This window comes from Lonchura striata, chromosome 37, assembly GCF_046129695.1.
Source record: "Lonchura striata isolate bLonStr1 chromosome 37, bLonStr1.mat, whole genome shotgun sequence".
NCBI classification, from domain to species: domain Eukaryota; kingdom Metazoa; phylum Chordata; class Aves; order Passeriformes; family Estrildidae; genus Lonchura; species Lonchura striata.
In genome coordinates this window covers 131,405-156,881 of record NC_134639.1, presented here as the reverse complement: position 1 = coordinate 156,881, position 25,477 = coordinate 131,405, and the positions used below count along the sequence as shown (strand labels likewise).

At 48.4% G+C, this 25,477-nt stretch overlaps 1 protein-coding gene across 1 annotated transcript; it reads right to left on the bottom strand.

Moving 5' to 3' along the window:
* Positions 1-1,664: 1,664 nt before the first annotated feature.
* POU2F2 (POU class 2 homeobox 2) lies at positions 1,665-24,999 on the bottom strand. The gene is given in 14 exon segments (XM_077789783.1): positions 1,665-1,690; positions 4,228-4,280; positions 5,020-5,092; positions 6,306-6,363; positions 7,672-7,869; positions 9,993-10,144; positions 11,498-11,639; positions 15,898-15,999; positions 18,546-18,573; positions 18,711-18,792; positions 20,781-20,886; positions 24,262-24,315; positions 24,318-24,449; positions 24,994-24,999. Coding segments are annotated over 14 exon segments (1,212 nt in total).
* Positions 25,000-25,477: the final 478 nt, after the last annotated feature.

The following is a 25,477-nucleotide window of genomic DNA, read 5'->3' as shown; positions in this document are numbered from 1 at the left end:
CAGTCCATCCATCTCCATTTTTGGCTTTATTTGACCGGTTTTTGGTTTTTTCTTTTCTTTTTTTTTTTTTTTTAATTTGTTTTGAAACTTTTTTTTTTTTTGCCTTTTCGGCTCCTTTTTTTGTGGCTTTTTTGGCTTTTTTTTTTTTTTTTTAACACCTTTTTCATCCTTTTCCCCTTTTTTACCTTTTTTTTCCCCATTTTTGGCCTTTTTTTCTCTCATTTCCTCTGCTGGGTCGAACCCCGTGGAAATTGGGATTTTCCCCATTTCCCCCAATTTCCATCCTTTCCTCCTCATTCCCATCAAAATAAAAAACCCAAAATCCCAACAAACAACCCCAAAACCCCCCCAAAAAACCAACCGGGGGGTTCCCCTCCCCCCTCCAGAAAAACCCAAATTTCCCTTTTTTTCCCTCATTTTCCCTCCCTTTTTGGTCGTTTTTTTGCCCCAAAACGCCCCAAAATCCGCGGCGGGGGGCGGGGCTACATTCGGGGTTTTGGCCCCCAAAAAAAGCGAATTTTTGGGGCGTTTTCCCCCTTTAGTTTTTCACAGTTTTCTGGAATTTTGGGGCGAATTCCGAGGGTTTTGGGGTCCGTGAGGTATCTGCGGCTGCGGGGGGAGGGGCCGGGGGGGTTTTGGTCTTTTCCGGGGAATTTTCCCTTTTTTCCGTTCTTTTGGTTATTTTTTTCCTGTTTTTTTTTTTTCTCCTTTTTTGCTTTTTTTTCATTATTTTTTTTTCAGTCCTTTTTTTTTTTCCCCCAACTTTTCCGAGGTTTTTTCCCGAATTTTCTTTTTTTTTTCCTTCTTTTTTCCATTTTTCCCTCTCTTTTTTCCTTCTTTTTCCCATCCCATTTCTCTCTTTTTTCCTTCTTTTTTCCATTTTTTCCTCTTTTTTCCTTCTTTTTCCTTTTTCTCTTCCTCTCCCACTTTTCCTTCATTTTTCCCACTTTTTTTCTTCTCCTTTTCCTTTTTTCCCGAATTTCCTCTTCCCTTTTCCACTTTTTCCCGTTTTTCCTCTTCCTTTTCCCATTTCCTTCATTTTTTCCTTTCCTCTCCTCATTTTCTCCTCCCAGCTCCGTTTTTTCCTCCTTTTTTCCTTTTCCTTCATTTCTCCTCCTTTTTCTTCCCATTTCCTTTTTCTCTTTAATTTCACTTTTTTCCCTCATTTCTCCTTTTTCCTTCTTCATTTCCTCCTCTTCCATTTTTCTCTTTTTTTTTGCTTTTTCCTCGGCTTTTACCTCATTTTTTCCTTCATTTTTTTCCCTTTTCCTCAGTTTTTTCATCCATTTTCCCCTTTTTCTTCAATGTTCCGTTTTTCTTCCACTTTTCCTTTTTCCATCCATTTTTCCCCTCATTTTTCCCATTTTTCTTCCACTTTTCCCATTTTCCCCCTACTTTTTCCCCTTTTTCCTCCGCTTTTCCCATTTCCCCTCATTTTTCCCCTCAAATTTTCCATTTTCCCCCATTTTTTCCCCATTATTTCCCCCCATTCCCCTCCCCCCCCGGCCGCGCCCCTCCCCCCAAAGGGACAATAAATAACGGGGGGGGGTGGGGTGGGGGAGGGGCGCTGCCGGGTGGGGGAGGGGCTTCCCCCCCCCCACCCACAATAAATTCCCGAAATGTCCCAAAACCCCCCGAAATGGCCCCAAAATCCCCGCGCGAGGTCAGACGTTGCGAACTTTGGGCTGAGCTGGGGGAGGGGCGGGTGGGGGAGGGGTTTCCTGGCCGCCCCTCCCCCCGCGCGCCGCTCCGGGCGTTAATTAAATTAAATTAAATTAAATTTAAATTACCGGGCGGGGGGAGGGGGCGTCGCTGTCGCTGCAGGAGGAGCAGGAGGGGGAGGGGGAGGGGCGGGGCGGGGGAGGGGCGGCCCCCCGCGGGGGGAGGGGGGCGGGGCCCGCCCCTCCCCCCCCGCCCCCGCCCCGCCCCCTCCCCCCCCCGGCAGCGGCGGCGACCCCGCCTCAATTCCCGGGGGGGGGCGGGGGGCGCCGGCCAGGGCTGCGGAGAGAGGGGGAGGGGCGTCAGGGACCCCCCCCAATTCACCGGGACCCCAAAATCCACCGGGACCCCCCCCCAAAATTCACCGACACCCCTCCCCGAATTCACCCGGACCCCAAAATCCACCGGGACCCCCCCCCAAAATTCACCCGGACCCCAAATCCACCGGGACCCCCTCCCCAAATTCACCGGGACCCCCCCCAATTCACCCGGACCCCAAAATCCCACCCGGACCCCTCCCCCAATTCGCCCGGACCCCAAATTCACCGGGACCCCTCCCCAAATTCACCGGGACCCCTCCCCAAATTCACCGGGACCCCAAATTCACCGGGACCCCCCCCCGAATTCACCCGGACCCCAAAATCCCACCCGGACCCAAAATTCACCGGGACCCCAAAATCCACCTGGACCCCTCCCCAAATTCACCCGGACCCCAAAATCCCACCCGGACCCCTCCCCAATTCACCCGGACCCCAAATTCACCTGGACCCCTCCCCAAATTCACCGAGACCCCAAAATCCCACCCGGACCCCTCCCCAATTCACCCGGACCCCAAAATCCCACCTGGACCCCCCCCCAAATTCACCGAGATCCCCAAATTCACTGAGATCCCAAAATCCCACGCGGAGCCCCCCCAAATCCCCACAGGCTCCTGTCAATCACTCCCAGCTGTCAATCACTCCCACCTGTCAATCACTCACACCTGTCAATCACTCCCAGCTGTCAATCACTCCCAGCCGTCAATCACTCCCAGCCGTCAATCACTCCCAGCTGTCAATCATTAACACTGTCAATCACTCCCAGCTGTCAATCACTCCCAGCTGTCAATCATTAACACTGTCAATCACTCCCAGCCGTCAATCACTCCCAGCTGTCAATCACTCCCACTGTCAATCCCTCCCAGCTGTCAATCACGCCCAGCTGTCAATCATTAACACTGTCAATCACTCCCAGCTGTCAATCACTCCCACCTGTCAATCATTAACACTGTCAATCACTCCCAGCCGTCAATCACTCCCAGCTGTCAATCACACCTGTCAATCACTCCCAGCTGTCAATCACTCACACTGTCAATCACTCCCACTGTCAATCACTCCCAGCTGTCAATCACTCCCAGCTGTCAATCACTCACACTGTCAATCACTCACACTGTCAATCACTCCCAGCCGTCAATCACTCCCAGCTGTCAATCACACCTGTCAATCACTCCCAGCCGTCAATCACTCCCACTGTCAATCACTCCCAGCCGTCAATCACTCCCAGCTGTCAATCACACCTGTCAATCACTCCCAGCCGTCAATCACTCCCACTGTCAATCACTCCCAGCTGTCAATCACTCCCAGCTGTCAATCACTCCCAGCTGTCAATCACTCCCACCTGTCAATCACTCACACCTGTCAATCACTCCCAGCTGTCAATCACTCCCAGCCGTCAATCACTCCCAGCCGTCAATCACTCCCAGCTGTCAATCATTAACACTGTCAATCCCTCCCAGCTGTCAATCACGCCCAGCTGTCAATCATTAACACTGTCAATCACTCCCAGCTGTCAATCACTCCCAGCTGTCAATCACTCCCACTGTCAATCCCTCCCAGCTGTCAATCACGCCCAGCTGTCAATCATTAACACTGTCAATCACTCCCAGCCGTCAATCACTCCCAGCTGTCAATCACTCCCACTGTCAATCCCTCCCAGCTGTCAATCACGCCCAGCTGTCAATCATTAACACTGTCAATCACTCCCAGCTGTCAATCACTCCCACCTGTCAATCATTAACACTGTCAATCACTCCCAGCCGTCAATCACTCCCAGCTGTCAATCACACCTGTCAATCACTCCCAGCTGTCAATCACTCACACTGTCAATCACTCCCACTGTCAATCACTCCCAGCTGTCAATCACTCCCAGCTGTCAATCACTCACACTGTCAATCACTCACACTGTCAATCACTCCCAGCCGTCAATCACTCCCAGCTGTCAATCACACCTGTCAATCACTCCCAGCCGTCAATCACTCCCACTGTCAATCACTCCCAGCCGTCAATCACTCCCAGCTGTCAATCACACCTGTCAATCACTCCCAGCCGTCAATCACTCCCACTGTCAATCACTCCCAGCTGTCAATCACTCCCAGCTGTCAATCACTCCCAACTGTCAATCACTCCCAGCTGTCAATCACTCCCAACTGTCAATCACTCCCAGCTGTCAATCACCCCAGGCCACACCCACCTTGGATGGCGGCCAGCGGGGCGGGGCCCAGCAGCCCCCCGAGCACCGCCCCCCTGCGGGAAAGGGGCGGGGTCACGGGGTCACGGGGGCACGGGGTCACGGGGTCACGGGGGGTCACGGGGTCACGGGGTCACGGGGGGTCACGGGGGTCACGGGGCGCAGTCACGGGGGGTCACGGGGTCATGGGGTGGGGTCAGCGGGGTCACGGGGGGTCACGGGGGTCACGGGGTCATGGGGCGGGGTCACGGGGTCACGGGAGGTCACGGGGGGTCACGGGGTCACAGGGTCACGGGGGGTCACGGGGTCACGGGGTCATGGGGCGGGGTTACGGGGTCACGGGGTCACGGGGGGTTAAAAGGGTTCATGGGGTCACTGGGTCATGGGGTGTGGTCAGCGGGGTCACGGGGTCACAGGGGGTCACAGGGCGTGGTCAGCGGGGTCACGGGGTCACATGGTCGTGGGGTCACAGGGTGGGGTCACCGCGCCCCTCCCCCACCTCCGACCCTCCCCCCCAAACCAAAGGGGGCGTGGTCAGCGGGGTCACGGGGGGGTCACGGGGGGGTCACGGGGTCATGGGGCGGGGTCACGGGGTCACGGGGTCATGGGGGGTCATGGCATCACGGGACGGGGTCACGGGGTCACGGGGTCACGGGGTCATAGGGCGGGGTCACCGCGCCCCTCCCCCACCTCTGACCCTCCCCCCCAAACCAAAGGGGGCGTGGTCAGCGGGGTCACGGGGGGGTCACGGGGGGGTCACGGGGTCACGCGGGGTCACCACGCCCCTCCCCCTACTCACCCGAGGGGGGAGGGGGCGGCGCCGGGGGCCGGCGGGGGGAGGGGCGGGCGGCCGAGCTCAGTGACGTCACTGGGGGGGGAGGGGAGAGCGGTCAGAGCCCCGGGAGAACTCCGGTTTGGGTGAAAATCCCACAATTCCCGTGAAATTCCCAACATCCCCTTCACAGTTCCCGTGAAATTCCCAACATCCCCTTTAAAATTCATCAAAATCCCAAAATTCCCTTTACAGTTCCTCAAAATCCCCAAATTCCCTTTACAATTCCTCAAATTCCCTTTAAAATTCCTCCAAATTCCCAAATTCCATTTAAAATTCCTCAAATTCCGCAAATTCCCTTTACAATTCCTCAAATTCCTTTTAAAATTTCTCAAAATCCCCAAATTCCCTTTAAAGTTCCTCAAAATCCCCAAATTCCCTTCACAATTCCTCAAATTCCTTTTAAAATTCCTCAAAATTCCCAACATTCCATTTAAAATTCCTCAAATTCCCCAAATTCCCTTCACAATCCCTCAAATTCCCAAAATTCCCTTCACAATTCCTCAAATTCCTTTTAAAATTCCTCCAAATTCCCAAAATTCCATTAAAAATTCCCCAAATTCCCAAAATTCCCTTTTAAAATTCCTCAAAATCCCCAAATTCCATTTAAAATTCCTCAAATTCACAAAATTCCCTTTAAAACTCCTCAAATTCCCCAATTCCCTTTACAAATCCTCAGAATCCCAAATTCCCCTTAAAATTCATCAAATTCTCAAAATTCCCTTCACCATTCCCGTAGAATTCCCAACATTCCCTTCACAATTCCTCAAATTCCCAAGATTCCCTTTAAAATTCCTCAAATTCCCCAAATTCCCTCTACAATTCCTCAAATTCATTTTAAAATTCCTCCAAATTCCCAAAATTCGCTTTACAATTCCTCAAATTCCCAAAATTCCCTTTAAAATGCCCAAATATCCCCATAAAAATCACAAATGTCGGTAAAATTCCCCAAAATCCCCTCGAAATTCCCTTTAAAATGCCGCAAAATTCCCAAATTCCGGTAAAATTCCCCCAAATCAGCTCGAAATTCAGAGAATTCCAGTGAAATTCCCGAAATCCCACTTAAAACGCCCAAATTTCCCCCTTAAAATATGAAAAATCCCCTTAAAATGCCCCAAATTCCGTTAAAATCCCCCCAAATCCCCCTCGGCCCCCCCAACCCCCCCCGGGGGTTCCCAAATTTGCCCTTTTCCCCTCCCCCGCCGATTTTGGGGATTTTTTGGGTTTTTTGGGAATTTTGGGGACCCACCTGCGGTGCCGAGGCTGCCGGGGTGGGGGAGGCCGAGGGCGGGGCCGGGCGGGGTCACCTGGCGACGGTTTTTGGGGACGTTTGGGGAATTTTGGGGATTTTTGACCGACCCCAAGCAATGAGAAATCCAAAAAACACAAAAAAACACAAAAACCCCCCCCAGACCCCCAAAATCCCCCCGACCCAAAAACCACCCCCAGAACCCCCCAAAAAAACCCCAAAACCCCAAAAAAAACCCAGAAACCCCCCAAACCCCAAAAACCCCTAAAACCCCCCCAAAAACCCCAAATTCCCCCATTGAAAACCCCCAGAATAAACCCCAAAAACCCCCAAAAATTCCCAAAACCCAAAAACCCCCAAATCCCCCCCAAAAACCCCCAAATTCCCCCTTTTAAAACCCCCAGTAAAAAAACCACAATAAACCCCCAAAAACCCAAAAAATCCCAAAAACCCCAAACCCCCCAAAACTCCCCAAAAATTCCCAAAACCCAAAAACCCCCAAATCCCCCCCAAAACCCCCAAATTCCCCCATTGAAAACCCCCAGAATAAACCCCAAAAACCCCCAAAAATTCCCAAAACCCAAAAACCCCCAAATCCCCCCCAAAAACCCCCAAATTCCCCCTTTTAAAACCCCCAGTAAAAAAACCACAATAAACCCCCAAAAACCCAAAAAACCCACAAAACAATACCCAAAACCGCCAAAAATCCCAAAAACCCCAAAACCCCCAAAAATCCCAAACTCCCCAAAACCCCCCAAAAATCCCAAACTCCCCAAAATCCCCAAATCCCCCCCAAAAACCCCCAAATTCCCCCATTCAAAACCCCCAGAATAAACCCCCGAAATAAACCCCAAAACCCCAAAAAACCCCACAAAACCCCCCCAAAAAAAGCCCCAAAAACCCCAAATCCCCAAAATCCCAAAACCCCAAAATCCCCCAAAATCCCCCAAAATCCCCCAAAATCCCCCAAAATCCCCCAAAATCCCCCAAAATCCCCCAAATCCGCGTCCCTCACCCCGTGGGCGCCGAGCGCTCCGGCCTTGGCTCCGGGGGCGAGGCCGGGCGGGTTCGGGGCCGGGTTTGGGGTGAAATTCGGGGGATTTGGGGCCGGGGCCGGGTTTGGGGTGAAATTCGGGGGATTTGGGGCCGGGGCCGGGTTTGGGGTGAAATTCGGGGGATTTGGGGTGAAATTTTGGGGATTTGGGGCGAAATTTTGGGGATTTGGGGCCGGGTTTGGGGTGAAATTTGAGGGATTTGGGGCCGGGTTTGGGGTGAAATTTGAGGGATTCGGGGCTGGATTTGGGGTGAAATTCGGGGGGTTTGGGGTGAAATTTGGGGTGAAATTCGGGGGATTTGGGGCCGGGGCCGGGTTGGGGGGCCGGGGGGGGGTGGGGGCGGGGCCGAGGCTGAAATTTGGGGCGAATCCCGGCGGATTTGGGGCTCCCGCGGGGTTGATGCGCTTCTCCTTCTGGCGGCGGTTGCAGAACCAGACGCGGATCACTTCCTTCTCCATGTGCAGCTGCTCCGCCATGCCCAGGATCTCCTCCGACGTCGGCTTCTGGTTCTGGATTTGGGGAGAAATCCCGGGGAATTGGGAAAAACGGGAAAAAATGGGGAAAAACGGTGAAAAAATGGGGAAAATCGGTGAAAAAATGGGGAAAAACGGGCAGAAAATGGGGAAATTACAGGGGAAATGAGAGATGAGAGGGGAAAGTCCCACGGGATCTCCTCCGACGTCGGCTTCTGGTTCTGGATTTGGGGAGAAATCCCAGGGAATTGGGAAAAATGGGAAAAATGGGGGAAAAATGGGGAAAAAATGGGGAAAAACGGTGAAAAAATGGGGAAAAACGGGCAGAAAATGGGGAAATTACAGGGGGAATGAGAGGGGAAAGTCCCACGGGTCGGCTTCTGGTTCTGGATTTGGGGAGAAATCCCGGGGGATTGGGAAAAACGGGAAAAATGGGGGAAAAATGGGGAAAATCAGTGAAAAAATGGGGAAAAATGGGCAAAAAATGGGGAAATTACAGGGGGAAAATGGGGAAATTACAGGGGGAATGAGAGGGGAAAGTCCCACGGGATCTCCTCCGACGTCGGCTTCTGGTTCTGGATTGGGGAGAAACCCCGGGGAATTGGGAAAAACGGGAAAAATGGGGAAAAACGGTGAAAAAATGGGGAAAATTGGTGAAAAAATGGGGAAAAACGGGCAAAAAATGGGGAAATTACAGGGGAATGAGAGGGGAAAGTCCCACGGGTCGGCTTCTGGTTCTGGATTTGGGGAGAAATCCCGGGGAACTGGGAAAAATGGGAAAAAATGGGGAAAAACGGTGAAAAAATGGGGAAAATCGGTGAAAAAATGGGGAAAAACGGGCAAAAAATGGGGAAATTAAAGAGGAAAAATGGGGAAATTACAGGGGAAATGAGAGGGGAAAGTCCCACAGGATCTCCCCCGACGTCGGCTTCTGGTTCTGGATTTGGGGAGAAATCCCGGGGAATTGGGAAAAACGGGAAAAATGGGGGAAAATGGGGAAAATCGGTGAAAAAATGGGGAAAATGGGTGAAAAAATGGGCAAGATTTGGGAAAAAATGGGGAAATTACAGGAAAAATGGGAAAATTGGGGAAAACCAGGGGGGATGTTGGGGTCGGGGCTGGTTTCAGAGGATTTTTGGGGTTTTTTCGGGGTTTTTTTGGGGAGTTTTCAGGGATTTTGTCCATTTTTGGATATTTTGGGATATTTTGGGATATTTTGGGATATTTTGGGGATAATTTGGGATATTTTGGGCCATTTCTCACCGCCAGGAAGGATTTCTCCAGCGCGAACCTGACGTTGGTCTCGATGCTGGTTCGGGGCTGGTTTGGGCGGGGATTTTGGGGTTTTTTTGGGGTTTTTTGGGTGTTTTTTACATTTTTGGATATTTTTGGATATTTTGGGATATTTTGGGGATAATTTGGGATATTTTGGGCAATCTCTCACCGCCAGGAAGGATTTCTCCAGCGCGAACCTGACGTTGGTCTCGATGCTGGTTCGGGGCTGGTTTGGGTGGGGATTTTGGGGTTTTTTGGGGTTTTTTGGGGAGTTTTCAGGGATTTTGTACATTTTTGGATATTTTGGGATATTTTGGGGATAATTTGGGATATTTTGGGGATAATTTGGGATATTTTGGGCCATTTCTCACCGCCAGGAAGGATTTCTCCAGCGCGAACCGGACGTTGGTCTCGATGCTGGTTTGGGCGGGGATTTTGGGGTTTTTTCAGGGTTTTTTGGGGGGTTTTTTACATTTTTGGATATTTTTGGATACTTTGGGATATTTTGGGGATGATTTGGGATATTTTGGGCAATCTCTCACCGCCAGGAAGGATTTCTCCAGCGCGAACCTGACGTTGATCTCGATGCTGGTTCGGGGCTGGTTTGGGCGGGGATTTTGGGGTTTTTTTGGGGTTTTTTGGGTGTTTTTTGGGTGTTTTTTACATTTTTGGATAATTTGGGATATTTTGGGGATAATTTGGGACATTTTGGGCAATCTCTCACCGCCAGGAAGGATTTCTCCAGCGCGAACCTCACGTTGGTCTCGATGCTGGTTTGGGCGGGGATTTTGGGGTTTTTTCGGGGTTTTTTGGGTGTTTTTTACATTTTTGGATAATTTGGGATATTTTGGGGATAATTTGGGATATTTTGGGCAATCTCTCACCGCCAGGAAGGATTTCTCCAGCGCGAACCGGACGTTGGTCTCGATGCTGGTTCTCTTCTTGCGGCGCCGCCCCGGGAGCCCCTCGAAGGCGCCCAGGCTGGGGGGGCCCAGGGAGGGGGGGCTGGGCAGGGCCGAGTCCAGCGACATCGACTCTGGGTGATCAATCACTTATTGATCACTTATTGATCAGTTATTGATTGTACTGATCCCATTGATCCCATTGATCCCATTGATCCCATGGGCACCGACATCGACTCTGTGGGGGGCTGGGCAGGGCCGAGTCCAGCGACATCGACTCTGGGGGTGATCGATCACTTATTGATCACTTATTGATCAGTTATTGATCAGTAATTGATTGTATTGATCCCATTGATCCCATTGATTTCATAGGCACCGACATCGACTCTGTGAGGGGCTGGGCAGGGCCGAGTCCAGCGACATCGACTCTGGGGGTGATCGATCACTTATTGATCAGTTATTGATCACTTATTGATCGTATTGGTCCCATCGATCCCATGGATCCCGTATTGATCCCATTGATTCCATAGATCCTATCGATCCTATAAATCTGATCCCATGGATCCCATAGAACTGATCCCGTGGGGGGCCTGGATTTATTGATCTCTAGGGGATTTATCGATCTATAGGTAATCAATACCCGATCAATACCCGATCAATAACTGATCAATACCCCACCTGCGTCCCTCAGCCAGGTCTCCAGCAGCGGTTTCAGGGGGTGTGGGGGGATCTATGGGGGATCTATTGATCTCTATCGATCTCTAGGGGATTTATCGATCAATAACCAATCAATACCCGATCAATACCCGATCAATACCCGATCAATACCCGATCAATACCCCACCTGCGTCCCTCAGCCAGGTCTCCAGCAGCGGTTTCAGCTTGCACAGGGGGTGTGGGGGGATCTATTGATCTCTATTGATCTCTATCGATCTCTAGGGGATTTATCGATCAATACCCGATCAATACCCGATCAATACCCGATCAATACCCGATCAATACCCCACCTGCGTCCCTCAGCCAGGTCTCCAGCAGCGGTTTCAGCTTGCACAGGGGGTGTGGGGGGGATCTATTGATCTCTATCGATCTCTAGGGGATTTATCGACCAATAACCAATCAATACCCGATCAATACCCGATCAATACCCCACCTGCGTCCCTCAGCCAGGTCTCCAGCAGCGGTTTCAGCTTGCACAGGGGGTGTGGGGGGATCTATTGATCTCTATTGATCTCTATTGATCTCTATCGATCTCTAGGGGATTTATCAACCAATACCCGATCAATACCCGATCAATACCCGATCAATACCCGATCAATACCCCACCTGCGTCCCGCAGCCAGGTCTCCAGCAGCGGTTTCAGCTTGCACAGGGGGTGTGGGGGGGATCTATTGATCTCTATTGATCTCTATCGATCTCTAGGGGATTTATCGACCAATACCCGATCAATACCCGATCGATACCCGATCGATACCCGATCAATACCCCACCTGCGTCCCTCAGCCAGGTCTCCAGCAGCGGTTTCAGCTTGCACATGTTTTTGAAGCTGAGGTTCAGCGCCTCGAAGCGCGAGATCGTCGTCTGGCTGAAGTCGTTGCCGTAGAGCTTCCCCATGGCCAGGCCCACGTCGCCCTAAAAACCCCAAAATTCACCCCAAAAATATCCCAAATTCACCCCAAAAATACCCCGAAATTATCCCCAAAATATCCCAAAAACATCCCCAAAATATCCCAAAAACATCCCCAAAATATCCCAAAAATATCCCAATAAAAACCCCAAAATGATCCCAAGGAGCTTCCCCATGGCCAGGCCCACGTCGCCCTAAAAACCCCAAAATTCACCCCAAAAATATCCCAAATTCACCCCAAAAACACCCCAAAAATATCCCAAAAATATCCCCAAAATATCCCCAATATATCCCCGAAATATCCCAAAAATATCCCCAAAATATCCCCGAAATATCCCAATAAAAACCCCAAAATGATCCCAAGGAGCTTCCCCATGGCCAGGCCCACGTCGCCCTAAAAACCCCAAAATTCACCCCAAAAATATCCCAAAATCACCCCAAAATATCCCCGAAATTATCCCAAAAATATCCCCAAAATATCCCCAAAATATCCCAATAAAAACCCCAAAATGATCCCAAGGAGCTTCCCCATGGCCAGGCCCACGTCGCCCTAAAAACCCCAAAATTCACCCCAAAAATATCCCGAAATTATCCCAAAAATATCCCAAAATCATCCTCAAATTATCCCCAAAATATCCCCGAAATATCCCCAAAATATCCCCAAAATATCCCAATAAAAACCCCAAAATGATCCCACGGAGCTTCCCCATGGCCAGGCCCACGTCGCCCTAAAAACCCCAAAATTCACCCCAAAAATATCCCAAATTCACCCCAAAAATATCCCAAATTCACCCAAAAAATATCCCAAAAACATGCCCAAAATATCCCCAAAATATCCCAAAATTATCCCCAAAATATCCCAAAAATATCCCGAAATTATCCTAAAAATATCCCAAAATATCCCAAAAATATCCCCAAAATATCCCCAAAATATCCCAAAAATATCCCGAAATTATCCTAAAAATATCCCAAAAATATTCCCAAAATATCCCAAAAACATCCCCAAATTATCCCCAAAATACCCCAAAATATCCCAAAAATAATCCGAAAAACCCCAATAAAAATCACAAAATAATCCCCAAAAAATTCCCAAAATCCAAAAAAAATCCCAAAATAACCTGAGAAATACCCCAGGAAAAAATAACAAAAAAATAGCAAAAAAATCAAAATAAATCCCAAAAAAATCAGAATAAATCCACAAAAAAATAAAAATAAATCCCCAAAAAAATCAGAATAAATCCGCAAAAAAATCAGAATAAATCCACAAAAAAATCAAAATAAATCCCAACAAAAATCAGAATAAATCCACAAAAAAATAAAAATAAATCCGCAAAAAATCAGAATAAATCCGCAAAAAAATCAAAATAAATCCACAAAAAAATCAAAATAAATCCCTAAAACAATCAGAATAAATCCGCAAAAAATCCAAATAAATCCCCCCAAAAAATCCAAATAAATGCCCAAAAAAATCAAAATAAATCCGCAAAAGAATCCAAATAAATCCCCCCAAAAAATCCAAATAAATCCGCAAAAAAATCAAAATAAATCCCTAAAAAAATCAGAATAAATCCCTCAAAAAAATCAAAATAAATCTCCAAAAAAAATCAAAATAAATCCTAAAAAAAAATCAAAATAAATTCCCCAAAAAAATCAAAATAAATCACAAAAAATCAAAATAAATCCCAAAAAAAATCAAAATAAATCCGCAAAAAAATCAAAATAAATCCCAAAAAAAATCAGAATAAATCCACAAAAAAATCAGAATAAATCCACAAAAAAATAAAAATAAATCCCCAAAAAAATCAGAATAAATCCGCAAAAAAATCAGAATAAATCCACAAAAAAATCAAAATAAATCCCAACAAAAATCAGAATAAATCCACAAAAAAATAAAAATAAATCCGCAAAAAATCAGAATAAATCCGCAAAAAAATCAAAATAAATCCACAAAAAAATCAAAATAAATCCCTAAAACAATCAGAATAAATCCGCAAAAAATCCAAATAAATCCCCCCAAAAAATCCAAATAAATGCCCAAAAAAATCAAAATAAATCCGCAAAAGAATCCAAATAAATCCCCCCAAAAAATCCAAATAAATCCGCAAAAAAATCAAAATAAATCCCTAAAAAAATCAGAATAAATCCCTCAAAAAAATCAAAATAAATCTCCAAAAAAAATCAAAATAAATCCTAAAAAAAAATCTAAATAAATCCTCAAAAAAATCAAAATAAATCTCCAAAAAAACCAAAATAAATCCTAAAAAAAATCAGAATAAATCCCCAAAAAATCAAAATAAATCCCCAAAAAATCAGAATAAATCCCTAAAAAAATCAAAATAAAACCCTAAAAAAATCAGAATAAATCCCAAAAAAAATCAAAATAAATCCCAAAAAAAATCAAAATAAATCCCCAAAAAAATCAGAATAAATCCCAAAAAAAATCAAAATAAACCCCCAAACCCCCCCAAAAAATCCCAAAAATTCTGAAAAAATTCCCGAATCCCCAAATTTCCCAAATCCCCCGAATTTCCCCCAAACCCACCTGTGTGAAGCCCAGTTTGATCCGGCGCTGTTTGAAGGCGCGGGCGAAGCGCTCGGGACCCCCAAACCCCAATGGAACCCACAAGAACCCAAAAAACCCAAAATAAACCCGCAAAAAATCCCCAAATCCAAAAAAATCCCAAAATAACCTGAGACATACCCCAGAAAAAAATAACTAAAAATAGCAAAAAAAAATCGAAATAAATCCCCAAAAAATCAGAATAAATCCTCAAAAAAATCAAAATAAATCCCTAAAACAATCCAAATAAATCCGCAAAAAAATCAAAATAAATCCCCAAAAAAATCAAAATAAATCCCTAAAAAAATCAGAATAAATCCCTCAAAAAAATCAAAATAAATCTCCAAAAAAAATCAGAATAAATCCTCAAAAAAATCAAAATAAATCCCAAAAAAAATCAAAATAAATCCGCAAAAAAATCGAAATAAATCCCCAAAAAAATCAGAATAAATCCCTAAGAAAAATCAAAATAAACCCGCAAAAAAGTCAAAATAAATCCTCAAAAAAATCAAAATAAAACCCAAAAAAATCAGAATAAATCCCCAAAAAATCAAAATAAATCCCAAAAAAAATCAGAATAAATCACAAAAAAATCAGAATAAATCCCCCCCAAAAAAATCGAAATAAATCCCTAAAAAAATCAGAATAAATCCCTAAAAAAATCAGAATAAATCCCCCCAAAAAAATCAAAATAAATCGCAAAAAAATCAAAATAAATCACAAAAAAAATCAAAATAAATCACAAAAAATCAGAATAAAACCCCCAAAACCCCCCAAAAAATTCTGAAAAAAATCCCAAACATTCCCGAATCCCCAAATTTCCCAAATCCCCCGAATTTCCCCCAAACCCACCTGTGTGAAGCCCAGTTTGATCCGGCGCTGTTTGAAGGCGCGGGCGAAGCGCTCGGGACCCCCAAACCCCAATGGAACCCACAAGAACCCAAAAAACCCAAAATAAACCCGCAAAAAATCCCAAAATCCAAAAAAATCCCAAAATAACCTGAGACATAACCCCAGAAAAAAATAACTAAAAATAGCAAAAAAAAATCGAAATAAATCCCCAAAAAATCAGAATAAATCCTCAAAAAAATCAAAATAAATCCGCAAAAAAAATCAAAATAAATCCCTAAAAAATCAGAATAAATCCCCAAAAAAGTCAGAATAAATCCCAAAAAAATCAGAATAAATCCACAAAAAAATCAGAATAAATCCCCAAAGAAATCAAAATAAATCCGCAAAAAAATCGAAATAAATCGCAAAAAAAATCAGAATAAATCCCCAAAAAAGTCAGAATAAATCCCAAAAAAATCAGAATAAATCCACAAAAAAATCAGAATAAATCGCAAAAAAAATCAGAATAAATCCGCAAGAAAGTCAAAATAAATCCCCAAAAAAATCAAAATAAATCCCAAAAAAAATAAAAATAAATCTGCAAAAAAATCAAAATAAATCCCCAAAAAAATCAGAATAAATCCCCAAAAAAATCGAAATAAATCCGCAAAAAATCAGAATAAATCCCAAAAAAAATCAAAATAAATCCCAAAAAAAATCAGAATAAATCCGCAAAAAATCAGAATAAATCCCTAAAAAAATCAAAATAAACCCCCAAAACCCCCCCAAAAAATTCTGAAAAAAATCCCAAAAAATCCCCGAAATTCCCGAATCCCAAATTTCCCAAATTCCCCCGAATTTCCCAAACCCACCTGTGTGAACCCCAATTTAATCCGGCGCTGTTTGAAGGCGCGGGCGAAGCGCTCGAGCTCCTCCAGGTCACTCGGCGCCTCCTCGGGGGGACCCGGCGGCGCCTGGGCCAAAAATGAGCAAAAAAGCAAAAAATGACCCAAAATCCACCAAATTCCAGCAGGAAAAGGTGAAACGGGCCCAGGAAAGGGTTAAAGGTGGAAAAAAACAGGAAAAAATCAGAAGGTGGTAAGGAAAGTTAAAAAAATACAGGAAAAGCAAAAATCAAAAGGAACGGCCCCAAAAAAAACCAACCAAACAAAAAAACCCCAAAAAACCCAAAAAAGAAATAAAAATAAAAACACCAAAAATCAAAAGAAACGGCCCCAAAAAAAACCAAAGAAACAAAAAAAGAAATAAAAATAAAAACACGAAAAATCAAAGGAAACGACCCAAAAAAAGAAACAAAGAAAAAAGAAATAAAAGTAAAAACATGAAAAATCAAAAGAAACGGCCCCAAAAAAAAACAAAGAAAAAAAGAAATAAAAATAAAAACATGAAAAATCAAAGGAAACGCCCCAAAAAAAAACAAAGAAAAAAAGAAATAAAAATAAAAACGACAAAAATAAAAAGAAACGGCCCCAAAAAAAAGCAAAGAAAAAAAGAAATAAAAATAAAAACATGAAAAATCAAAAGAAACGGCCCCAAAAAAACAAAGAAAAAAAGAAATAAAAATAAAAACATGAAAAATCAAAAGAAACGGCCCCAAAAAAAACCAACCAAACAAAAAAACCCAAAAAAACCCAAAAAAGAAATAAAAATAAAAACACCAAAAATCAAAAGAAACGGCCCAAAAAAACAAAGAAAAAAGAAATAAAAATAAAAACATGAAAAATCAAAGGAAACGGCCCCAAAAAAAACAAAGAAAAAAAGAAATAAAAGTAAAAACCACAAAAATCAGAAGAAACAGCCCCAAAAAAAACAAAGAAAAAAGAAATAAAAGTAAAAACATGAAAAATCAAAGGAAACGCCCCAAAAAAAAACAAAGAAAAAAAGAAATAAAAATAAAAACGACAAAAATAAAAAGAAACGGCCCCAAAAAAAACAAAGAAAAAAAGAAATAAAAATAAAAACATGAAAAATCAAAAGAAACGGCCCCAAAAAAAGAAACGAAGAAAAAAGAAATAAAAGTAAAAACATGAAAAATCAAAGGAAACACCCCAAAAAAAACAAAGAAAAAAGAAATAAAAATAAAAACATGAAAAATCAAAAGAAATGCCCAAAAAAAGAAACGAAGAAAAAAGAAATAAAAGTAAAAACATGAAAAATCAAAGGAAACACCCCAAAAAAAACAAAGAAAAAAGAAATAAAAATAAAAACATGAAAAATCAAAAGAAACGGCCCCAAAAAAAGAAACAAAGAAAAAAGAAATAAAAATAAAAACATGAAAAATCAAAAGAAATGCCAAAAAAAAACAAACAAAAAAAGAAATAAAAGTAAAAACCACAAAAATCAAAAGAAACGGCCCCAAAAAACCAACCAAACAAAAAAGCCCAAAAATTCCCAAAAAATCCCCAAAAACCCTGGGGGGGGCGGGGCTGGTTTGGGGTTTTGGGGTTTTGGGGTTTTTGGGGTTTGGGTCATTTTTGGGCGTTTTGGGGTTTTTCTTTTTTTTTTTTTTTGCTTTTGGGGTTTTTGGGGTTTGGGTTTTTTGGGGTTTTTTTGGGGGTTTTGGGGGTTTTGGAGCTTTTTTGGGGTTTTTTGGGGTTTTGATGGGATTCTTTGGGTTTTTCGGGTTTTTTGGGGTTTTTTTGGGGGTTTTTTGGGGTTTTTTGGGTTTTTTTGGGTTTTTTTGGGTTTTTTTGGGATTTTTTGGGGTTTTTTGGGATTTTTTTGGGATTTTTGGGGTTTTGGGGTTTTTGGGGGGTTTTTTGGGGGTTTTTTTGGGTTTTTTTGGGTTTTTGGGGTCTCACCTGTGCGTGCGGCCCCCCCGGGGGGGGGGCTGGTTTGGGGGGGTTTTGGGGGGTTTCCTTTGGGTTTTTTGGTGGTTTTTTGGGTTTTTTTGGGGTTTTTTGGGTTTTTTTGGGGGTTTTTTTGGGTTTTTTGGGTTTTTTTGGGTTTTTTTGGGTTTTTGGGTCTCACCTGTGCGTGCAGCCCCCCGCGGGGGGGGTTGGGTGGGGCTGCTTTGGGTGGGGTTTTTTGGGGTTTTTTGGGGGTTTTTTTGGGATTTTTGGGGTTTTTGGGTTTGGGGGGTTTTTTTGGGTGTTTTTTTGGTTTTTTTGGGTTTTTGGGGTCTCACCTGTGCATGCGGCCCCCCGCGGGGGGGGGGCTGGTTTTGGGGGGGTTTTGGGGGGTTTCCTTTAGGTTTTTTGGGGTTTTTTTTGGGGTTTTTTTGGGGTTATTTTTAGGTTTTTTTGGGATTTTTTTGGGATTTTTGGGTTTTTTTGAGTTTTGGGGTTTTTTGGGGGGTTTTTGGTGTTTTTTGGGGGTCTTTTTTGGGCTTTTTGGGGGTTTTTTGGGGGGTTTTGGGGGTTGTTTGGGTTTTGGGGGGGTTGTTTGGGGGTTTTTTGGGGTTTTTTTGGGATTTTTGGGGGTTTTTGGGTTTGGGGGGTTTTTTTGGGGTTTTTTTTTTGTTTTTTTGGGTTTTTGGGGTCTCACCTGTGCGTGCAGCCCCCCGCGGGGGGGGTTGGGTGGGGCTGCTTTGGGTGGGGTTTTTTGGGGTTTTTTGGGGTTTTTTTGGGGTTTTTTGGGATTTTTGGGGTTTTTTGGGTTTTGGGGGTTTTTTTTGGGTTTTTTTGGTTTTTTTGGGTTTTGGGGTCTCACCTGTGCGTGCGGCCCCCCGCGGGGGGGGGCGGGCAGGAGCCCCCCCGGGCTGGGCTGAGGTAGCTGAAAGAGGTTGGGGGGGGGGGGCAGCAGCCCTGGGGGGCACGGGGGGGTCAGGGGGGCCCGGACCCCCAAAAGGAGCCCCCAGACCCAAAAATGAACCCCCAGACCCAAAAATGAACCCCCAGACCCAAAATGAGCCCCCAGACCCAAAATGAGCCCCCAGACCCAAAAATGAACCCCCAGACCCAAAAGGTGCCCCCAGACCCCAAAGGGAACCCCCAGACCCCAAAGGTGCCCCCAGACCCCAAAGGGAACCCCCAGACCCCAAAATGAGCCCCCAGACCCAAAAATGAGCCCCCAGACCCAAAAGGAGCCCCCAGACCCAAAAGGGAACCCCCAGACCCAAAAAATGAGCCCCCAGACCCAAAAATGAACCCCCAGACCCAAAAGGGAACCCCCAGACCCAAAAATGAGCCCCCAGACCCAAAAGTGAACCCCCAGACCCAAAAATGAGCCCCCAGACCCCTCTGGGACCCCAAATCCTCCAAATTCCCCCCGATCCCAAACCCCAAATCCCACAAATCCCACAAATCCCACAAATCCCACAAATCCCACAAATCCCAAATCCCCCCGACCCCAATTCCACATCCCAAGTTCCAAAGCCCCCGAATCCCAAATCCCAAATCCCAAATCCCCCAAACTCCAAATCCCAAATCCCCCAAACTCCAAATCCCAACCCCGAATCCCCAATCCCATAAATCATCCCAGAAACGATCCCACAAATGATGATCCCAAATCCCAAAAACGATCCCAAATCCCACAAAGGATCCCAAATCCCACAAACGATCCCAGAAATGATCCCAGAAATGATCCCATAAATCCCATAAATAATCCCAAATCCCACAAACAATCCCATAAACGATCCCAAATCCCACAAAGGATCCCACAAATTATCCCAAATGCCAGAAACGATCCCACAAATGATCCCAAATCCCAAAAACGATCCCAAATCCTACAAACGATCCCAAATCCCATAAATGATCCCAAATCCTACAAACGATCCCAAATCCCATAAATGATCCCAAATCCCACAAACAATCCCAAATCATACAAACGATCCCAAATCCCATAAACGATCCCACAAATGATCCCAGAAATGATCCCAGAAATGATCCCATAAATCCCATAAATTATCCCAAATCCCACAAAGGATCCCACAAATGATCCCAAACCCCATAAATTACCCCAAATCTCATAAACAATCCCATAAATTATTCCAAATCCCACAAACGATCCCAAATCCCACAAATGATCCCACAAATGATCCCAAATCTCACAAATGTTCCCAAATCCCACAAACGATCCCAAATCCCACAAATGATCCAATAAATGATCCCACAAATGACCCAAAACCCCCATAAATAACCCCAAAATCCCAGAAATGACCCAAAACCCCCAGAAATGGCCCCAAAACCCCCATAAATGGCCCCAAAAGCCCCTCGGGGTGGCAGGGCATGCGCGGGTGCTCACCGGGGCCCTGCTGGGCCGGGGCTGCAGGGGGGCCCAAACCCCGAATCCCAAACCCCAAAAACCCCACAAATAACCCCAAAAACCCCAAAACCCCCAGAAATGACCCAAACCCCCAGAAATGACCCAAAACCCCCCGAAATGGCCCCAAAAGCCCCTCGGGGTCGCAGGGCATGCGCGGGTGCCCTGCTGGGCCGGGGGTTGCAGCAGGAACTGCAGGGGGGCCCAAACCCCAAATCCCAAACCCCAAAAACCCCAGAAATGACCCCAAATCCCATAAATGACCCAAACCCCCACAAATTACCCAAAACCCCCCGAAATGGCCCCAAAAGCCCCTCGGGGTGGCAGGGCATGCGCGGGTGCTCACCGGGGCCCTGCTGGGCCGGGGCTGCAGGGGGGCCCAAATCCCAAATCCCAAACCCCAAAAACCCCACAAATAACCCCAAAAACCCCAAACCCCCAGAAATGACCCAAAACCCCCATAAATGACCCAAAATCCCCCGAAATAGCCCCAAAAGCCCCTCGGGGTCGCAGGGCATGCGCGGGTGCTCACCGGGGCCCTGCTGGGCCGGGGCCTGCAGCAGGAACTGCGCCGGCGGCTGCAGGGGCGGCCCGGGCAGCAGCACCAACTGCTGCAGCTGCAGCAGCTGCTGCACCTCCTGCGGCGCCGGCGGACGGACGGACGGACACGGGGACGGCGGGAGGGACACACGGACACCGGGACGGATGGATGGACACGGGGATGGACACGGGAATGGACACGGGAACGGCGGGAGGGACACACGGACACGGGGACGGATGGATGGACACGGGGACGGACACACGGACACGGGGATGGACACGGGAATGGACATGGGAACGGCAGGAGGGACACACGGACACCGGGACGGATGGATGGACACGGGGATGGACACACGGACACGGGGATGGACACAGGAATGGACACGGGAACGGCAGGAGGGACACACGGACACCGGGACGGATGGATGGATGGACACGGGGATGGACACACGGACACGGGAACGGACACGGGGACGGCGGGAGGGACACACGGACACCGGGACGGATGGATGGACACGGGGACGGACACACGGACATGGGGATGGACACGGGAATGGACACGGGAACGGACACGGGGACGGCGGGAGGGACACACGGACACCGGGACGGATGGATGGACACGGGGACGGACACACGGACACGGGGATGGACACGGGGATGGACACGGGAACGGACACACGGACATGGGAATGGACACGGGAATGGACGGATGGACGGACACCGGGAACGGTGGGAGGGACACACGGACACGGGAACGGACACGGGAATGGACGGACGGACGGACACGGGAACAGCGGGATGGACACATGGACATCGGGACGGACACACGGACACGGGGACGGATGGATGGACACGGGGACGGACACACGGACACGGGGATGGACACGGGAATGGACACGGGAATGGCAGGAGGGACACACGGACACCGGGACGGACACACGGACACGGGGATGGATGGATGGACACGGGGACGGCGGGAGGGACACACGGACACGGGGACGGACACGGGAATGGACACGGGAACGGCGGGATGGACACACGGACACCGGGACGGACACACGGACACCGGGACGGATGGATGGACACGGGGACGGCGGGAGGGACACACGGACACGGGAACGGACACACGGACGGATGGACGGACGGACACAGGAACGGCAGGAGGGACACACGGACACGGGGACGGATGGATGGACACGGGGACGGATGGATGGATGGACACAGGGACGGACACACGGACACGGGAATGGACACACGGACATGGGATGGACAGATGGACAGTGGGACAGACGGACGGGCACGGGAACGGACAGACGGACACGGGAACGGCAGGAGGGACACGGGGATGGAAACACAGACACGGGGATGGACACATGGACACGGGAACGGACAGACGGACAGCGGGACGGACGGACAGACACGGGGATGACATGGGAACAGCGGGATGGACAGACGGACACAGGGAGGGACACGGGAATGGGAATGGACACGGGAACGGACACGGGGACGGACACACGGACACCGGGAGGGACAGACGGACAGATGGACAGCGGGAGGGACACGGGGACAGACGGATACCGGGGCAAACGGACGGACACACAGACACGGGGACGGACACACGGACACGGGGACGGACATGGGGACAGACAGACACAGGACCCGGACGGACAGACGGACACGGGGACGGACACACGGACACGGGGACGGACAGACAGACACGGGGGGGGAAGAAGGCGGGGGCGTCACGTGAGCTCCGGGAGCCCCCGGGAACTGGGGGGGGAACGGGGGAGAATTTGGGGGGAATTTGGGGGATTTTGGTCAATCCCGGCTGGGGGGGGAGGGGAGTTCGGGGGGGAATTTGGGGTGATTTTGGGGTGAATTTGGGGTGAATTTGGGGTGATTTTGGGGTGAATTTGGGGTTATTTGGGGTGAATTTGGGGTTATTTGGGGGTGATTTCGGGATGAATTCGGGTTTTTTTGGGGTGAATTCGGGTTTATTTTGGGGTGAATTCGGGTTTATTTGGGGTTTATTTGGGGTGAATTCAGGTTTATTTGGGGTGAATTCGGGTTTATTTGGGGTTTATTTGGGGTGAATTCGGGCTGATTTTGGGGTGAATTCGGGTTTATTTTGGGGTGAATTTGGGGTTATTTTGGGGTGATTTTGGGGTGAATTTGGGGTTATTTGGGGTGATTTTGGGGTGAATTTGGGGTTATTTTGGGGTGAATTCGGGTTTATTTGGGGTTTATTTGGGGTGAATTCAGGTTTATTTGGGGTGAATTCGGGCTGATTTCGGGGTGAATTCGGGTTTTTTTGGGGTGAATTTGGGGTTATTTTGGGGTGAATTCGGGTTTATTTGGGGCTGATTTGGGGCTGATTTCGGGTTTATTTTGGGGTAAATTTGGGTTTATTTGGGGCTGATTTCAGGGTGAATTCAGGTTTATTCTGGGGTGATTTTGGGGTGAATTCAGGTTTATTTTGGGGTGAATTCGGGTTTTTTTGGGGTGAATTTGGGCTGATTTTGGGGTGAATTCGGGTTTATTTCGAGCTGATTTCGGGGTGAATTCAGCTTTATTTTGGGCTGATTTGGGGCTGATTTTGGGGTGAATTCAGGTTTATTCTGGGCTGATTCGGGGCTGATTTTGGGGTGAATCTCGGGTTTCTTGGGGCTGATTTTGGGGTGATTTTGGGTTAATTCTGGGGTTTCTTGGGGCTGATTTTGGGGTGATTTTGGGTTAATTCTGGGCTGATTTGGGGCTGATTTTGGGGTGATTTTGGGTTAATTCTGGGGTGATTTGGGGCTGATTTTGGGGTGATTTTGGGTTTATTCTGGGCTGATTTGGGGCTGATTTTGGGGTGATTTTGGGTTTATTCTGGGCTGATTTGGGGCTGATTTTGGGGTGAATTTTGGGTTTCTTGGGGCTCATTTTGGGGTGATTTTGGGTTTCTCGGGGCTGATTTGGGGCTGATTTTGGGGTTACATTCGGGTTTCTCGGGGCTGATTTTGGGGTGATTTTGGGTTAATTCTGGGGTGATTTGGGGCTGATTTTGGGGTGAATTTCGGGTTTCTTGGGGCTGATTTTGGGGTGATTTTGGGTTAATTCTGGGGTGATTTGGGGCTGATTTTGGGGTGAATTTCGGGTTTCTTGGGGCTGATTTTGGGGTGATTTTGGGTTAATTCTGGGGTGATTTGGGGCTGATTTTGGGGTGATTTTGGGTTAATTCTGGGGTGATTTGGGGCTGATTTTGGGGTGATTTCGGGTTTCTCGGGGCTGATTTGGGGCTGATTTCGGGGTGATTTCGGGTTTATTCTGGGCTGATTTGGGGCTGATTTTGGGGTGATTTTGGGTTAATTCTTGGGTGATTCGGGGCTGATTTTGGGGTGAATCTCGGGTTTCTTGGGGCTGATTTTGGGGTGAATTTCGGGTTTCTTGGGGCTGATTTCGGGGTGATTTCGGGTTTCTCGGGGCCGTACCTGCGGCGAGAGCTGGATGGGGCCGGGCAGCGGCAGCGGGGGGGTCCCGGGGGTCCCGGGGGTCCCGGGGGTCCCCGCGGGGGTCCCGGGGGTCCCGGGGGGCCCTGCGGGAGCTGCGCCGCCGCCGCCGCCGCCAGGAGCTGCGCCTGCGCCAGCAGCTGCTGCGGGGCCGGGAGCAGCGCGGCCAGCTGCGCGGACGGACACACGGACACGGACACGGGGACACGGGGACGGACCCGCGGACACGGACGGACACACGGACACGGACACGGGGACACGGGGACGGACCCACGGACACGGACGGACACGGGGACGAACACGGGGACACGGACGGACACGGGGACACGGGGACACGGGGACACGGACCCACGGACACGGACGGACACGGGGACACCGGGATGGACACGAGGACGGACCCACGGACGCGGGGATAGACGGACACGGGGACACCGGGATGGACCCACGGACACGGGGACGGACACGGGGACACCAGGACGGACACGGGGATGGACCAACGGACACGGGGACGGACCCACGGGCACGGGGATGGACGGACCCACGGACACGGACGGACACGGGGACGAACACGGGGACACGGACGGACACGGGGACACCGGGATGGACACGGGGATGGACGGACCCACGGACACGGGGACAGACACGGGGACACGGATGGACCCATGGACACGGACGGACACGGGGACACGGGGACAGACACGGGGATGGACCAACGGACATAGGGACAGACAGACCCACGGACACGGGGACAGGGATGGGGACACGGACAGGGACACGGGGACGGACGGACACGGGGACACGGGGACGGACACGGGGACACGGGGATGGACACGGACGGATGGACATGGACGGACGGACACGGGGACGGACGGACCCACGGACACGGGGACAGAGGGGACAGGGACACGGACAGGGATGGACGGACACGGGGACGGCGGACACGGGGACACGGGGACAGGGACAGGGACAGGGACAAGGACGGACGGACACGGGATGGACGGACCCACGGACACGGGGACAGGGACAGGGACACGGGGATGGACAGACGGACGGACAGACCCACAGACACGGGGACAAGGATGGACGGACAGGGACAGACAGACAGGCAGACGGACGGACACGGGGACAGAGGGGACAGGAGGATGGACGGACACAGGGACAGGGACAGACACAGACGGACATGGGGACAGGGACAGGG